This window comes from Setaria viridis, chromosome 1 (assembly GCF_005286985.2).
Source record: "Setaria viridis chromosome 1, Setaria_viridis_v4.0, whole genome shotgun sequence".
Taxonomy (NCBI): Eukaryota; Viridiplantae; Streptophyta; class Magnoliopsida; order Poales; family Poaceae; genus Setaria; species Setaria viridis.
This window is the reverse complement of record NC_048263.2, coordinates 19,535,201-19,551,451: the sequence shown is the minus strand read 5'-3', so window position 1 is coordinate 19,551,451 and position 16,251 is coordinate 19,535,201. Positions and strand designations below refer to the sequence as shown.

At 40.4% G+C, this 16,251-nt stretch overlaps 1 protein-coding gene across 1 annotated transcript; it reads right to left on the bottom strand.

Moving 5' to 3' along the window:
• Positions 1-1,692: 1,692 nt before the first annotated feature.
• Positions 1,693-16,100, bottom strand: LOC117849821 (protein CTR9 homolog). The gene is made up of 24 exons (XM_034731518.2): positions 15,718-16,100; positions 15,017-15,083; positions 14,679-14,870; positions 13,908-14,008; positions 13,146-13,232; positions 12,945-13,061; positions 12,798-12,861; positions 12,495-12,709; positions 12,290-12,374; positions 9,692-9,792; positions 9,509-9,601; positions 8,569-8,637; positions 7,868-7,960; positions 7,535-7,792; positions 6,947-7,027; positions 6,719-6,877; positions 6,143-6,238; positions 4,533-4,637; positions 4,339-4,446; positions 4,007-4,231; positions 3,084-3,350; positions 2,919-2,990; positions 2,344-2,637; positions 1,693-2,105 (listed from the first exon to the last, which is right to left on the bottom strand). Exons 1-24 carry the CDS (start codon positions 15,856-15,858, stop codon positions 1,986-1,988), a joined length of 3,210 nt encoding a protein of 1,069 aa, XP_034587409.1. The 5' UTR covers positions 15,859-16,100; the 3' UTR covers positions 1,693-1,985.
• Positions 16,101-16,251: the final 151 nt, after the last annotated feature.

Here is a 16,251-nt window from a genome sequence, read left to right as displayed (position 1 = left end):
GCACGGCAGTCACCAACTGCGCCTGCGACTTGTTAAGGCAACTATGTCAATTTGCGTTTAAGAACTAGACTGGCATACGAATGTGAATAGGTGATGGTTAAAAAGATTGTTTCCTCATATCAGCCATCCAAAGCTGAACGGGCAACGGAACTTTTTTCCCAATAGTTTTGGAGGAAATTCAAATTTTATTTAGTACGAGAGGTATAGAAGACAGCAAGTAGTACCTATACCATAGCAAATTGAGTGGCAGCTAATAACTATGGAGCAGGAATAATATGTTGGAGGATGAATTGGAGCCTAGCAAAGTTTAAGAAAACAACCCACAAGCTCAGTGTTTGTGCACCATTGATTTGTTACTTGAATCAATGGTTGAGATTGCTCCTTGAGAGGGAGTAGCAAGCAAGAAAACCCTAGCTCCCATTTTCTCCCAAGTCTGGACGTCACTTTAGGAGTGAGGGAGAGCTTAACACACATAGCACAGAAGAGAGTAGAGGAAGAGGAAGGAGAAGCAAATATGTCCAGATTTGGTGGCTCTACGCAGATTTGCCTCAAGCTTGAGATTGGAGGATCAAACGTGCTTGGATTTGTGCTAAATTTGGTGAGCTTGTTCTACACTTAGAGTACTTCGATTTGGTCAGTTGGTTTGAGGTTTGGTTCAGGAGAGTATCAGATTTGAGAGGTGTTCTGTTAGGGTGACTGCAGGTTCGGAAAATGAATAGATGATCAGTTTGGGTGATGAAATAGTATCCAATTGAGATAAAACTTTGTCAGTGATTTGGAGACTTGTGGAATTACAATCCTACCAAATTTTGTGCACGGTGAACCTGTAGTTTGTGAGATATGAATTGATTGTCGAAGGGAACGGAATATGTGTATTCTCTGTTTGACAATTATCATACCTCTTCGTTTGTGGTTGTTATTTCAAATATCAAGTTGCATTATAGTGAATGTGTTGATGCTAGTGTAATCATCTAGAGGTCATAGAGAAGACCCTTTGTAGTTATTTGTTGATTATAGTGGAAGCTTGGAGTGGACCGATTGATCCCATGGGTTTTTACTCCTCACATTGACAAGGTTTTCCCACATAAATCGTTATGGTTATTATTATTATTCCGTTACATATCTGTTGGTAGATGTTCTCCTCGTTATTAATTACAAGATGAGGGATTAATCGGTATATTGCTGCTATCTGTTGGTAGATTTTTTTCGTCGCTATTCATTACAAGATGAGGTATGATTTGCTGCCATTTATCCCAACATAATACGCCACCGTAAACTATGTACCTGCAACTCGCACCTACGTTCACGGACTAGTGCCACTGGGCAGGCATCGAGCATCAGGAAAGTCTTAAACTCTCCTTAATCATTCTTAGAGCTTAGTGATTTGGAAGCACTGGATCGATTACGTACTTAATGGAGCTACTCCTAGCGTCGAGGCTATGCTTTTGTGAGATCCCTGACTAGTTCACCACGGCCGCAGCTTATGGGGCAAAGCTTCTTCGTAAGGTTTGAGCGCGTCGCGCTTGCTGGACCTCCTAATGCCTAATTTATGTTCGAGGAAAAAACAAATATACAGCCACTGGGAGAAACGGGCTGCCAGCGAAAACAAACATAGGCCACGAGTTAAAAGGATTAGTTTCCATGTAACATTATAAGAGAAACATATTAAACACCTTCATAAAACGGATGTGATTAAACAAACTACCTAGGTCATCTCTGCCAGACTAATCGATATAGGATTTTTTGGATTACAGAATTACTGTCAATCGGTTACAGACGATCAAAACGAGCGCCGCACATTCGGCAAGTTTCGGCGTACAAAATCACTACACGGATGCGGCACGCCACAAGTCTGGAAGCTAAACAAACACTGACCTCATGTTCGGCACGCCTGACCTTGGGCGTGAGTTGGAAGCCAACCAAACACAACCCTAAGCTACAATTCAACATGATGTACAACATCATCTTCACTCACTCTGTTTCTTTCATTCACTCAAATCATTCGTGCCCGGGCTAGCTTGTGCTGCTGGTCTCTGGACTGGCTCGTCATCTTCAGATTCTGACCAAGCTCGTCTCTTCCGTTCTATTGCAGATTGAGGATGTCCCTGCAGGAGAAAACAGTACGTGGCAATAGGTAGCTTATTGTGAACCTAAACAGTAAAAGCTAGATCGAACAGGTAATTTGATTTTCTGTAAATATAAGCAGAAGTGGGCATCTAAATTTTTCCAATGGAATGCTTATCAATATTAGATGTATCACCCGAAAAAAAACACATGAACAGGGAAAAGGTAAATAGAAAAATAATGAACATAAATTGAGTACGAAAAAGACCACAACCCTACCATGTCATCTTCAGCATCAGAATCCTCAAGACCAGCAGCAGCAAGAAGGTGATCAGGAGCTCTCTCTGAATTGTCACCGTCGTTATCCCTCAACAAGTTTGCATAGTCATCTTCTCCTTCTGGTTCATCTCTGTATTCATCTTCTCCCTCCTCCCCGTACTGCATCTTTGTCTTGTGATCCTTCCTCCTCTTATTACCCCTCCTCCTCCTCTTTTCACTTACCCCCTCTTCATCTTCGTTCTTGGATCTATCTTTTCTCTTGCCAGGGGTGTGGCTGGATGTTTTCCATTGTTCCTAACAAAAAATATATAATATCGGAACATACCTTTTGCAGTATACAAAAAGGTGACCAGAAGAACATAATTCATACTTCCAAGTTCCAAATAATGATTGTTTTTCATATATGCGTGCCACTATGAAGTAGCTTATTTCATACATGGTTTTCAGTGGCATATTTAAAATAGCATTATAAATGAATGATAATGTGCAAGAATTAATGAGATGGAGTATCCTCTTTTGACATCATCATTTTTTAACAGTTTCCTCTAATTTATGCATAATAACATGTAAAATACCTTCACACGCTCGAAGTGTTCCTCCTGTTGCTTTATTTGCTTTAGCTCGTCCTCTTCCCTCCTCCTTTCTAACTGTTAAATAAAAATACTATATTAACAAGATTACTTCAACAACAAATAATGTCATTGAAGTAAATGCAGCTAATATTCAAGAAAGAGATAGACCTGGAATTTCCTCTGCTCTTCTGCCCTTCGGCGAGCTTCCTCTGCCAAAGCAATCTGGCGGGCAACTTCCATTTTTTGCTTGTTTTGCTGCTCAGCTTGCTCAGCTGCATCACGGTGAACCTTAGCAGCATCAAGCAAATGTTTGCAGTACTCAACATGAGTTTCTATTTTCCTCTCGTCAAAACCATGGGAATGGTACGTAGATGCAACAGACAACAGACTGAACACTCTAATAGCATTCTGAAGTTCACTGACTGTGGCACGAACCTAAAAATAGAAAATGTAAAAGGAGAATCATTGAATACTTCTGATGAATGAACTAATATATAATATGAAGTTGTCAAAATCAATGTCAAGAGCTGTCATCAAAAGAAATGACAAATTTGATGAAGGAAAAAAAATTATGAGGGCTTTTTATTTCATATGTTAGAGCAGTATATATATTACCCATTTCTATGCAAATCCAATCTAGGTCCACATACAAATAAGGCTGAAAGCATTACTACCAATTTCAGAGCATTGGAAATTTGCAGCAACTAATGCATGGAAAGGTAGCTTCATCACAGTAAGCCTGTTTCACTGTTTTGATGCAAGGTTTTGTTGGAATTCTGAAAACAATACTAAGGTTTTATAAAAATGCTTTGCTTTGGAAAACTGTGATGTTTGGAAGCAACAATGCAACAATTCTTATACTCTGAAAACTATGGCATTGCTAAACTGCAGTCTGTTCAGATTTAGAAACTCAGATCTGGACCTCTTTTTCTAAACCATGGTTTTAGTCGTCTTTGGTTTCTAAAACTACTGTTTGCCAATACCTTGGTTTCTAAAAAACAACAAGATCCAAACAGGTTACTTTGTAGGTTTTATTGCCAGTATATATATATAATAATTAGAGACAAGGTAAAAAAAGAAACAGTACATACCTCATCAACTGTTCGTTTTGTCTTTTGCAGAGTAGAAGCTGAGAATTTCTGCATTGACACACCTACATTAAACCTTAGCAAATAATTTGATGGAGCCAAATGTATAGCTCTCAGCAAAGTTTTCCTGCAGTCTTGCCATTGCTCAGCCTCATAGTGTGTTCGGGCAAGGTATAAAAGGATAGTTGCATCTGTGTTGTAGAAGAACTTCCGCAGGCAATTTTGGTACTACAAGAAAGAATTAGCAACATCACCTCAGAATTTTTATGTGTATGCATGAATTAGTAACTTTGCCACAGCTGACGCATGTGCCACAGACGAGGGAGGGAGCTTACCATTTTAACTGCTTGTTGAAAATGACCTTGAGCAAAATATACATGAGCCAGATTGATCCATACATCAGGCATGTGTACAAATATACTTCCAGATGCAGCTTCATGTACCTAATTCATTTCAAATTGCTGACTTAATTATTTAAAGTTCATATACAGCACCAACATGGAACAATGAACTTTACATCCCTCCTGACCTGTGTAAACAACTCCTTAGCAACGTCCCATTTGGCTTTTTCAGCATATAAGATTCCAATACCATTTGCAGCAAACATATTACTACGATGCTGCTTTAGTACTTGCTGGCAAATGTACAACTTCATTAGAATGAACCATTAAGGGACTTGATAAACAAGAGGAACTTTGCACATAGCACCCTATTCAAAGTATGAAATAAGATGTACAGTACACTACAGCTGTAAACACCTAGAAGATATATTTAAATCCCCAAAGTGAGCAACATTAGCACTTAAGTGACCTCCGGTACTATAAAATATTATGGTTTAGTTCTGAGCAATCAGCATAAAGACAGCGAAATACTGAACAAATTCAGGTCATTCTTATTACTTAAGTGGTGCAGTAGACATAAGCTTTGTAAGGGACTAGTGTTGTACAGTTTTCTGTCTTCTACTTTAATGAAATGATCGCAGCTTTCTGGCTTATTCAAGATAAAAAAAAATAAAGACAGCCAAATTGTACCATTCTATTCGATATAACAGGCTCTTTTTTATACTTCTCCAAAAAACTAAATGCGCCAACATAATGTCGTGTCCAGCATCAGTCTGGCACCTAAACTAAACTTCCAGTCTTTCACCATGATAAAGTTCCAATAGGAAATTAAACAGTGATCCAAAGTGATATTATGCAATGTAGGTGGTGTCTCATTCCAAGTCGGATAGTTATCTCTCATAACAAAATTACAACAAAACAATGAAGGGGGCTATTGATGCAACTATACTATAAATAAGGATAAAAAAGCGCAAAAATGCTAGTACCTATTTGCTACTTCGACCAGTTGAAGAGTCAGGTGCTTACAGAAGTTTAATTTCGATTAATCCAACAGTTCCCCAAAAGAAATATGTAAATTCCCAGCAAGCAACAACGTATGAGGCCATTTTCCACTATTTGAGATAAAAATTCCTTTTCTCAATTGAAATCCAGTTGCAGGCTAGAAATATCAGATACCATATGTGGTGACTGGAGTTGCAAATGGATATACTAGCATAAGAAAGCTAAGTAGACGTTCAAGCTGTATTGGCAGCAAGCCCCAGATAATTCAATAGAATATAAATGGTTATAAAAGCAGATTGACTTCTGAGGGGGGTTATATTACTCCCTCCGTTCTGCAATGTTACCATGCGCAGTAGTAGTTCCATGTAAAAGTCGATGTGAAATGACCACCCATACCCCTATTAAATAATATGAACAACCAACTTCTCATTTCTCAAAGCATTTAATTAGAGGTAGTGAGTGGAAATACTGCAACAACTACACTCTATACCCTCAATGGATAAACAATTGAAACATTTTCTCCTGAGGCCATGGACAAACATATGGAACGGAGGGAGTCCTAGCAGTTTCAACAAAGAAAAGTTTTATTCATCCAAAAAAACATAGGAAAGTTTTTGCAATCTTATCTCATTAGGGAAAACTAATATACGCAGGAACAAAAAAGATATGCCACATGAATTGAGCATTTAAATGAAAGAAGAATCTGATAGGGTGTAATGTAAATTTCATAATAGTGAGCCATCCATTTTAACTGGTACAAATAACACATTGGAAATGAAAGCGTAAAGCAGCATACACTCTGATAGAGTTCCATGGCTTTCTCCCTATGAGTAGCCTCAAATTTCGGGGCCTTTTTCTCAGGGCGATTGGCTGCAAAGTAATTCCAGTTCCCCTTCAATAAAATTAAAAGGCATTCATCAAAAGAAGAATAAATACATATAACTGATAAGTTGAAACAAAAGTATGCATGGCAAACAACATAGATGTGAAACTTTTAAGTAGAAACATGCAAATGCTACATGAAATTGTCTGTTGCTGTAAATGCAACTACTGATTCATGAGTCACTAAATGAGTTCACATTTTCAGTTCCACTTTAACTGGGCAGAAGCACCACTGAAATGACATGAGGATTTGCGCCAGCTGATTTGTTTTGGCCAAAGGGGCAAAATAGCCTTTAGCTATTGTCTGTACAGCTCAGTTCAAATTACAGCCACTAGAACTTAGACCAAATTCTGATTCACCAGTTTTATTTACATATAGTTTGAGAAACCTGATGAAAATGAACAATCTTAGCAAGGTTAAAAGCCCATTATTGTTGTAAACTGTTTCATAGTGTCAACAAATTTCCTTAAGTGAAATCAGCTTACATACCAATTGAAGCAAAGAGTAGGCATCTCCCTTGGTGGCCTCCTTAGCATTACGGAAATGCTCCTTTGCGGTAAGCCAGGTTTCATCACTCTGGAGCTCAAGACTTCCAAGCATAGACAACGCATTCGAGTTCTTCTCATCTATCTTTAAAGCATCACCTACCTAAAAACAAAAACATTAATAGTTTTCTCAATTAAACCAAAAGAAATGAAACAGAAGCATTGATCATACCAGTTCAATGCTCAGTTGGGCATTGTTTCTTTGTTTCGCAATAGCCGCTAGCCTCAGGTAGGCATCTATGTAGTCAGGGTACTGTTATTGAAAAACAAGGGAATTATAGCACAACACAAAAGATGCAGGAGATAATTTTCATTGCTGCACAGGAAATCCAACTTAAACAAACACAATGCTATAGAAATATATTTTAGTATTTCATTAGGAAGCCAGTGCAATTACTACCCCCATTCACAAGTAGACAGCACCTTTGGAAGAAAAACACTCAAAAATATAGTTATTTTAACATTTGAGAGGTACACTTATTTCCAATACTACTTTTATTACTTATGCAACTTGATGTCTCAAACTTCAATGCCTCACCATTTATTCTTCTGGTATTCATAAATCGTGTCCAAAGCATGATGCATTACTTTGCATAATTTGGTCAGAAGCGTCAAGCTTTTGTGAATGGGAGAAGTGCAAATATTTGAAAACACAAAACATCTGGCTTTGACATGAAACTATTCTTTTATCTTTCATATGAAAGATGATCAGTGCATGTGTGCCATCATGAGCTTTCAGAAGGGACAGGAGCAGGAGTACCTTGAAAATAATGAAACGGTAAAAGAGGCTTGCTCTGACAGAATCATGACGTTCTTCCAGTAATCTTGCATAATTAAACAGTGTGGTGACCTTATTTGAATGTAACTCAAGAGGCACACCTTCCTCTTCAAGTTGGTGAAAGAAACTCTGATCCTTATACTGACCACTCCAGTTGACCATAGAGCTACCTACTTTCCCATCCATAATTGAAACCCAAAGACCATCACCTAGTGCTTCCTTAAAACTTTGTTCAGCCATCTGAAAGTACAATTAATAAGGGTAGTGCCATGTATCAATGATAGATCATAATATTCGAGTGTGCAGTAAGCAAACCTCAAACTCTCCCTTCTCAAAATGAAGAAGTCCAATTCCATTGAGCAACTCAACAGGAACATCCTCCCCTGCCTTCTTGAGGAGATTACGGGCCTGTGAAGCACTAAGTAAGATTTCATATTCTAAGAATGAAGCAGAACGGGGTGTGCAGTGTACCCAAAAACAGAGGCAAGCAGTCAGCACTAACAAGATAAAGTGAAAAGGATGCAACAACTTATTAGCTTTGACAAGAAGCAGAGCATAAACTGGTAGACCAACTTAGAGAAACACCAGCCCATGTAACTACTATGTCCATGGTTCATCATGCTGATGCACCTAAAACTTTGTGAATAATCATGCCAAGGATATGATGTAGCACAATCTAAAACTCAGATTCTGAGAGAGCAAAGCTGTTTTACTCCACAGTTGAGAAAAAAAAACACATAAAGGAAGAAGACAGTAAAAATACATGCAGAAGGAATACAGAACTAAATAAATCTCAAGCACTAGCAGTTCTTTATGTCTTCAGTCATACAGTTAAGGGAAACAGAGCTCATGAAGCTAATTTTTCATGATTAATTATGTCAAAAACATGTGCATGTTTTGATTGGAAAGAATGGGAGGGGGGTCATAGTAATTTATACAGAACTACACTAGAATATGATATCAGTCAAATGAATAAAACTCAAACCCAACACTAAACAGCCAATTGAAAAGCTTACCGTCTTCAAGTATTCCATAGCAGCAGCCCAGTCAGATTCTACCAACAATTCACCAAGTTCCACAAATGCCTGCAAAGTGATTTCATCGACTTGGGTTATTGCAACTAGGACTGAACAAGAACACAAAGTAACAGAATAAACACCAAACTCATAAAATCTGAGATTGAAATAAAAAATTATCACAGCTTCCATCTACTTAGCTTTATTAAACTTTTGGTTTATCACTCTGACACACTCATCATCCAGTGATGCTTCATACCAGATACATCACTTTAGTCAGTCCTAAAAGTATAGCTCAGTGGCGCACAAAAATAGTCAAGAGGAAAAATCATCTAAACAACAAAATAATGCCCATTTTACATATTTCAAGCCTGGTATGAATGTCTATCCTTTCCTACAACAAATATAGCATGTAACTGGAGTTGACGCAACTACAAGGGTAAAAAAAAATGGATAAATCACTATCACAAGTAAAATAAGTTTGTCATTATATATACTAATAATTAATAGCGATAGAACATGTTTAGAGAAATTAAAATTACACATTAGGGCCAATGTGGTGTGTGTCTTTTGGGGACCAGATCAAACGGACTGCAACAAACTAACTGTAAGACGCTAGCATTCCAATTCTCTAATCATCAGCATTTCAAGATCCATGGAAGGACATGGATTCATCATTTGAAAGAAGCCTCTCACACAAACTACGCCTCGTTCCTGAAGCTCTATATGATAAGACATTTCAAAATGATCATACACAATATTCCTTCCAGTCACAGTAAAGTGATATTTTGGGTTGTGCGCAGCCAAACTATCTTGGCCACAATATTTTCTTTTATAGCCAGATTGGAGATTTGAAAATTACATCAGTATCATCTTGGAAAGCACTTACAAGATTATGATTTTGCAATGCTAAAAAATATATTACAGCAGAAATTAGTACCTGATGATCTTTGGGGTCAATCCGGGTAACTTTCTTGAAGGTTTCTATAGCTTTTTCAGTTTCACCAGATTTTGCATGTATGTGCCCAATAGCCTAGAAGAGTAAACATAAATTTATTTCATAAATAAAACAATATGTTACAAATAGATGAACACAGTGTCCAATTAAATGAATATGCATTACCTTCAAACTTTCACAATTTTCAGGGTGTACCTCCAGCACTTTCTCAAAGCTAGTTAGTGAACTTTTGAAGTCTCCAAATTTTAATTGTATTTGACCAAGTCCTGGTTCAGATCATATTGTGTTACAAACAGAAACTAAATAAAGTGCTCCAAAATGACATTGGTGGACCTAGGGAATAAGATTGAAAATTAGAAATCATAGTTGTGTATGTCATGTAGGCCCTGTTTGGCATGACTCCAGCTCTGAGTGAAGCTGCTCCACTCCAGAACTTCAGGTGGAGTTGACTCGACTCTAGAACTCCAGAACTAAAATGGGGTGTTTGGCTAGATGGGTACTCTCAGCTCCAAAAAAAAACCAATTTCAGTGTGGATTGCCATTGTTGCCCCCAATTCAGGTCCCACTTGTCATCCTCTCTATCCCATCTTCTTCTTCCCCAGACTCCATCTCTTTTTTTTCCGTTCCATTCCTCTGCTCCGCGTTTCCCACCCTCTCTTTTTCTGGCGAACCGAGTTCGCAGCAACCATTCCATTCCTCTACTCCGTCTTTCCCTCCCTCTCTTTTTCCGGCGAACTGAGTTCATAGCAACCTAGAAGAAAGAAACGATGGGGAGGGAGGGACCAGTGTACGCGAACCACACGAGGCCGGCGCTGTTGCAGTCCTGCGCGAGGACACCGTCACCGCAAGCTGCCTCAACGGCGAGTGCGGACACGAACCACACCATCGCCAGCCACTCGTTAATCCGCCCCAGCACCGGCCAGCTGAACGCCAGCACGGCCCAGAGCCTCGGGCCCCAACGACGAGAGGCGCACGCCGGCGCGGCGCGAAGCAGGCCGCAAGAAGCCAGGCGGGGAAGCGGCCAGCGTGCGCACAGGTGGTGGTGGGGGCGAGGGAGCTCACGGCAGAGGCCATCACCGTGGTGGGAGGTGGAGCTAGGCGCGATCTTCTGCGGCGCGACGGCAGAGCTCTTCAGCGACAGCCTCTTCGCCGCCGACGGCCGCCTCTCGTCCCGCTCGCTCCGCCGACGGCATCCTCGCAGCCCACCTGCGGCGCGGGCTCCTGCCGCTCCCGGATGACGCCGCCGCAGAGGGGCGGGTCGTTGAGTCAAAGGAGGCGCGTCAGAAGAACGGCCTCGACGACGATGGGGATGCCGCCGATCTACTGTCACGGTTCATGGCGGCCATGGACGAGGAGGACGGCAGCGAGCTCGACGCAATGTTCCCCACTCCGAGAAGGACAGCGGGGCTAGGCGGCCGGTCGATGGGGCTCGGGCCGCCGGCGTCAGGGGTAGGGCGGCGGCGGGGGTTGGCCGGCCGCCGATCTACTGTCACGGTTCATGGCGGCCATGGACGAGGAGGACGGCAGCGAGCTCGACGCAATGTTCCCCACTCCGAGAAGGACAGCGGGGCTAGGCGGCCGGTCAATGGGGCTCGGGCCACCGGCGTCAGGGGTAGGGCGGCGGCGGGGGTTGGCCGGCCGAAACCCTAGCGCGGCGACGGGAGAATGGTGCAGGCGGCGGCGGAAAAAAACATTGGCGCCGGGTCCCGAGAAAAACAGGCGCGGGGGCTATCAGAGGAAAAGAACGAAACGTTATTTTTGTGTAACGAGTGGCATGGGTGGGTAATTACCCACCAACTCAATGAGGAGGTTTAAAAGAGAGTGTTTTGGAGCAGCAAAAGAGGTGCTCTAAAACTCCACCCCCATTTGCACTACAGCTCCATGGAGTTGGCAACTCCATGGAGTTTTGGAGCTGGGGTGTTTGGCTGAATTTTTTGCTGGAGTTGCTGGAGTTGTGGAGTGGAGCCATCCCAAACAGACCCATAGTTAGTCTATTGTCAGGCTGGAGTTGGAGCTGTTCAATTTCTATTACACAAAAGCGCTCAAATTAACTAGTCTAAGGATATTATATTGTGCTTAATGGTTCATTGGCTCGGTGCTAAGGAACAGCAAAATAGACACAACATGCGCGTGCGTGCTGGCTCATGGCGTGCTACTGTTCAGTGCTGATTATGGACTTCTAATACAAACATGAACCAACCTGACTTGCACCTTGAGGGAATACCTGATTCTACAGATAATTATTTAACATATGCTTTTTTAATGGAAAAGCTTCATCTTTTATCCTTCTACATCCAGAACTATTTGTAGAAACAGCATATTATGTTTCATTGGGCTGTAGTTTGAAAATAAAGGCATCAAATTTAGAGTTCAAAGCATAAATATAATTCTGCACAAAATATAAGTGTTGCTCAGATCTACTAGCAGATATTGGTCCACTAATGATGATCATAGGGTCAAAACAAAGAAGAATCAAGGTAACATGTAACAGATGTTAGGGAACAATTTAATCAAAAAGGATCCTAAAAAATTGAACAATCTAATCAAGTTAGTTAGCACATAGAACATCTCATTATAAGTCCACTAAAAATTCAATGCATCTAAATCATCAGAATATCACAACTCACAAGTAGGAATCAGAGCAATTTAGATAATAAATATATCTTCATATCTGATGAAAGCATGGGCATGTATGCTGAGAAGTTATGAAGAAAAAAAACCGTAAAAATGTAAAAGATAAAAACAAGTGCACGAGAAACTGACCAACATATGGTAACACAAAGTCTTGTGGTTTACTGATTTCTTTAACAGATGCCATGTAATATCGTCCAGCAGTCTCAATGTCCCCCTGAATTTTATTAAATATCAAATATATGCATGACTAGGTGTGGGGAATTATTCTTAATATCCAAAATTTGAACAAAGAAGCAAGTAAAAGAACATCATATTAGTTTGGTAGATATGTTACCTTACTGTGGTATGATCTGGCTAAGTTATAGTAAGCATGTGATTTCAGTAGTCCATGATTGCTTGAAGAGAGAGCAGTCTCAGTCAATTGTTCAACCACAAAATGTTGGCCAGTAAAGAAATAATGGTTCGCAAGGTGGTTGAGTGCCAATGTACAATAAGGATAAATTTCAAATGCTATTTTCATTTTCTCCATTCCTCTGCGAATCCCACCAGCTATAAGGAAGTTGCAACAGTTGAATTAGAAACAAGGGAGGAAAGGCAACATTCAGATTGTAACCTCTTACTTGTGCAGAGCATGTACCTTCATTTGTTTGCAAGTCCATGATTGCTACTGCCACTAAAGCATCAACATTTTGAGGGTCCAGCTGTAACGTTAAGTTCAATTGGTGAAGGCATTGTACTTACCTTAGATTCAAAATTTCTGCCCAACGCAAGAAATAGGGCTTACCTGTAAAACTCTCTGAAAAGCTTGCCGAGCTTTTTCTACTTGTCCAAGTTTATATCGGCAAAAGGCTATGCCAAGCCTTACAGCAGCAGGACAATCAGAATATGCTCGCAGAGCTCGCTAAGTGTACAAAATTCAACAGGGAATGTCAGTGTGTCATAAACATGCAGCACTATCAACGGTCAACAAAGTAATTTGCTCAACCTTGTAGAGGTCTAGTGCGTTCCTATAATGCTCCAGGGATTTTTTGTGCTGCTGCTCTGCTTCACCCATCAAAAAGTAAACAGAGGCCTGTTGCAACAAGTTTGAACATTAAAATAGGATATGAATAAATATCAAATATATCAATAAATAATTATATACTTATATGGCGCCCAGAAAACAAAGAACGTCAAAGCTTGGCACCCAGAACCAGAGCACAAGTTGGCTTGTCACTGTAGCAGCAGCACACAGCATATGGTAGAAATAATAGACTTGGTTATCACGTCTGATGTTTGGTTAGTTAGGAAACATTGTTTAATTAAGAAGATATCCTTATGAATCCAAACTTCTGTTAATCGGTTCCAAAATTTAGACTACTATGGCCTTGCCTCGATTAAACCCTGGCCTTGAACTCATCCAAGCAAGTCATGTCATCATTTATCACATGCTAAAGAGTAGGACAAGGAATAGCTAGTTTGAATGAAACAGCAAGCATTTAACAAACAATGAGAAGGCATGGAATTAAATTGTCAACAATTCTTAAATTTTAAGATAAGATATGATTAAACTTTTGTAGAAACACATATCATGATGACACTTCCATTGGCTCAAATTATAACAAACCGCTCAAATTATAACAAACCAAGTCCAAAATATAAGCATCAGCATTTACCTCCACACAAGAAACAATTTCAAAGTACCAACAATTTGAAAGTACCATATTTCACTATGATTTGACCACTTCAACAACCTAAAGGAAATCACCTGACCAAGTAGAGCCGGAAAATTGTTTCCATCTTCATCCAACACAATCTTGAATGAGTCAGACGCCATTTGCAACTCACCCTTGGCCACACAGAGTTGACCTGCAGAGGAACATCAATAAATCAGCATACTGAAAGCTCCAATCTGGTAAGAACATCAACAAAAACTAAGGAGTAATCTGTAATCATCCAAAATGAAGTAGTATGCTGGAAAAAGGCATTGAAGGTACTACTAATCATGCAGCTGGGCATACATGCTCAAAGGCAAATGCAGTTATCGAAAATAATTACACCCTCTGATTCAAATACATGACATTTTAGAGTTGCGCACAAGCAATAAGAAAGTGAATAAAATGGCCCTATTACCTCATTTACACTACATTGGAAAGTGATGCATCGTTTATTTGTTTTCCTCAAACAATGTACCATTTATTTGTGATAGTGATAGAATTTCTAGATGGCGTGTCTTTTGAGAGAATGGCATCTATTTTGAATCAGAGGAAGTAACACATATAGTTATATCCCAAAATCAATAACAATATCAGGCAACAGTATCGAAATAATAACAGCTGCTCAATCATATTAAGAATGAACTATGATGTGGCAAATACTTGTAGTAGTGAATTTTGTAACTACAAAAGGGCCCTTTCCTATTTCCCCCCATGTGCATCCAATGTTTAATCATTCATTATACAACCACGTGACAGTGTACAGAAAGCTACAAAAGAACAAAACATATGTAATAGATTTAAAATGTTCAAAAAAGTGGAACCTTTTCCAATCCACGTAGAAGGTTCTGTTTCATCTATCCTTGATGCTCTATTGTAATATTGAGTGGCATCTTTAAAATGTGCTTCCTTCTGTGGTGCTCTCTCAACCTTTCCCAAGAAAGTATGGAAAGCACCCAAAGCATTAAGGATTGCTATTCGTTCATACTTCACATCGGCATAATACTCATCGATTTCTGCAAAGATAAAGGGGTGATTCAACAAGATACAGATAAATAGGTCAGGGGCTTTCAAGGAATAGTCAAGAATAGAACTAGCAAGGCAGAATCAAATATTATTCGGTTCAATAATAAAAACTACAGACAGCATTAAAGAAACTAACCAGGACCAGATCCTTCCTCTAGAATCTGACGGAACTGTTCTATCTTTCCTTGCTTGAAGTATTCTCTCTGTGTTAAAAGAAGATTAACAAGATTCAACTCATGAACAGCCATGCAATCTTTAGAGGCAGGCTATATATGAATAAACAACCAAAAGATGCCACAAAAATACTACAGGGTACAGCATTACTTGTAATTGCTTTTCATGTCGTTATTTTGGGAGCTTTTGTTTCTTTTTAATGTTTTGCCCAAAGAGGTGAAGCTGGAATGCATGTTAGAGCTAGGCGAATGAAACACTAGCACAAGTTATTTGTCCAAAGATGACAATGGTGCTATCGGGTTGCAATTTCTGGGACATCACCGGTTACCTTCTCCCTCACTGAGAATGTTCACCTTGCAGAACCAGACCAAAGCTAATATGACTAACAACTTAAATGTACTTTAACAAGTTAACAGCAATCATCAAGATCAGCTGCATCCTCCCAAAGCCATATGGAAGCACAAAATTAAACGGGACCCTAGCCCTAGAAATTCCAGCGCAAATCGTGGGAACAAACAGGAAGCAAGGGTGGGCAACCACGACACCGCCCCATAGAATCAGTCCCCACATCAAGGAGGCCTAGAAATTCGAAGAAGAATCCCAAGGAGAGTTGGGGAATTCTTGGGACTCCGAGCATTAGAGAGATGGGAAGGGGAGACGTACCGCGATTATGAGCCAGAGGTGAAGCGGGGCCTGCTCGGCCTTGAGAATGTCGAGGATGTCGGAGGCGTCGTGGGGGAGCTGGTCCAGCGCCACCCGGACCTCCTCCTCTGTCCCCTGCACCGGGATGTACACGCTCGCCATCCTCCCGGTGCTTCTCACTCCCCCTTCGCCTCCGGAGGGGGAGAAACCCTTGGCAGCTGGGTGGTCCGCCTTCGCGTGCTCACAGGCGGCGACAGATGGCCGGCGGCCGACAGGGCTGGTGGGGATGCAGACCACCGGAGCACGGGGAAGAGGACGGCGTCGATTGTCGAAGGGGAGAGAGAGCCCGACTGGATTACTGGAACTCTGGAAGGCTGGAAGCAGGAATTGAATCGATGTAGGTTGTCCTCTTGTTTGCGGGCGTTCAGGTCCTTAAAAAAAACTAATTTTTTTTCTAAAGATGTATTTGACTTTTTTAAATACATAGATTTTACATGTATCTACATATAATATATATAAGTGTATAACAAAAATTATGTATCTAGAAAAGTCAAA